This window comes from Halyomorpha halys, unplaced genomic scaffold (assembly GCF_000696795.3).
Source record: "Halyomorpha halys isolate HHAL.00 unplaced genomic scaffold, Hhal_1.1 Scaffold10.1, whole genome shotgun sequence".
Taxonomy (NCBI): Eukaryota; Metazoa; Arthropoda; class Insecta; order Hemiptera; family Pentatomidae; genus Halyomorpha; species Halyomorpha halys.
In genome coordinates, this window is record NW_027107501.1 from 1,763,197 (window position 1) to 1,765,234 (window position 2,038).

The following is a 2,038-nucleotide window of genomic DNA, read 5'->3' on the forward strand; positions in this document are numbered from 1 at the left end:
CATAGGTCCCATTTTGTTTTTGTTTTTTAGTTTAAATTCGCATTAGTCCTACTGAAACAGGAATAAGAAAAATAGTTCAACTATTTTATCTAACACATCATTAAAATAATTTGCAATGTAAAGGAAATATAAACTTCTAATTAGCAGAAAAGTATTAAATATAACACTCGAACTGGTTTGACACAATTATTACCGGCTACAAAGTTGTGTTAATAATTATTCTAATTTCCTTTGACAGTCATAATAGGATTTACAACACATGTGTAGAAACATTAAAAAAAATACAAAAGAAGTGATAAATAAAATCTAGTCTTTGATTACTTGACATCGGTTTAAGGGTATTGTTGTGGAAAACTAACGACAAAACAAAAACCCCGAATTATACAAACGAACCCAAACGAGATGTTTCCTGTTTAAGAAGCGCTTTGTCTATGTCAGCTCATGCTCTTTGTAATTATTATTTATGTATTAACTATGTAATAGAACAACAAATAAATATTTTTATGTTCAGGGCTTTCTGTATATGGAGATAAGATTTAGAATCATCATCATCATGTTAATTTGAATGTGAATTATGAAAATTACTAATTTTTTATAAGGTAAAAATAGAAGCCAAAAAATTATCTCAGCCATGTAATCACAAATTTGATAACATAAAATGAGACAATATAACTATATAACTTTATGAAATAAAAATTGATAAAAAATAATCAAACTAGTAATCCAAACTCTAAAACAATGTTTAATTTAAATTAAATTGAGATTTATTCTACAAATTTTATTTTGAATTTATCGATAAATCACAAATTACTTCAAACATAAAATCAAGACATATTTATATTTCTTATCTGAAATTTTATCTATATGCGTGTTTATCATTTATATCTATGTTAACGATTATCCGTAAATATTTAAATGTACAATAAGAGAATTTTTATTTATTTGTAGACTACTTTTATGTTAAATTTTATTGAGTAAAGAGATAAAATTATTTCCGGAATTAACACAATCGTAATTAAGTAATAAAATTGTAAGCTATTTTGATTCCCTGGATTAAATTGTAATCTCAAGGTTGATACTAACAGTATCATCCGTTCCGTTCTCGATACGATCCCAATGCAAACAATGACGGGATAGTTAAACTTGCTTGTAGATACTGTAATCTTATAAACTAAAGCATTTGAGGCAGTTTTGGTAAAGATTTTTGTTTTTTATTAAATACTGTTGGTAAATGTTGGAGTCTGATATCGAGTTAGAGTCCGCCCGTTCCCCTGGGATCAAAATTATTCCATAATGGAATTGCATAGCTTAAATGTAAATTTGTAAGAGGGGGGCCCCCAGAAGGGAAGTAGAGGAGAGGGGGGGGATCGATCGGGTGCCTGCTTGTTCTCTCACCTCTATGTCCTCGTAATTCTTGAACGAGAGTATGGCGAATCCGTCGATGACATCCTCCTCGTAGATGGGCTCCTTCTTCTTCCTCCTAGGCGGCTTAGCCCTCTCGCGGGTTGGTGACTCCTCGTCGCAGGAGACGCCGGTGGTACCTCGGCGCCTCTTCTCCGCCAGAGCACGGGCCGCCCTGCGCCTCGATCGTAGCCTGCAATCGTCCATGACACACCACTTATACCTGTCACATCACAACATCACCACATTTAGCGCACACGCGGCTCGGCCAAGGGGAGTCAGCGAACTGGAAAGGCCAAAAGAGGCGAAGCGACCCTCCACAACGACGGCCACTGGGGTACTGACTGTATGGCGGGGTGGGGGGAAGCAGGCTGGCCAACCTTCCCGCGATGGAGTACCCCCACCTCCGCGTCAATACGTCCTCGTATCAAAAGCTTTATGAATCGTAAAGTTCCATGTCACCGGGGGTTAATTGCCTCAGTACTTTTCACTTCAACAGGAAAAATCCATCATCGCCAGCTTATAATTTTATTACGGTTTTTTTTACCTACTTTTCTAATACAAAGTAGCTTTTAGTAATGCTATGTTGGTAGCATGATAATGAGAAAGCTCTTTTAAAACCATTAACCATATAGCT

The 2,038-nt window shown here is 35.6% G+C and overlaps 1 protein-coding gene across 1 annotated transcript in view; it reads right to left on the reverse strand.

Moving 5' to 3' along the window:
- LOC136795405 (uncharacterized) overlaps positions 1-1,726 on the reverse strand; it is a 158,757-nt gene extending 157,031 nt beyond the window's left edge. The window contains exon 1 of the mRNA XM_067045886.1: positions 1,396-1,726. Within this exon, the coding sequence (XP_066901987.1) occupies positions 1,396-1,608 (213 nt within the window). The 5' untranslated portion in view covers positions 1,609-1,726. The remainder of the gene's footprint in view (positions 1-1,395) is intronic.
- Between the last annotated feature and the right edge of the window lie 312 nt (positions 1,727-2,038).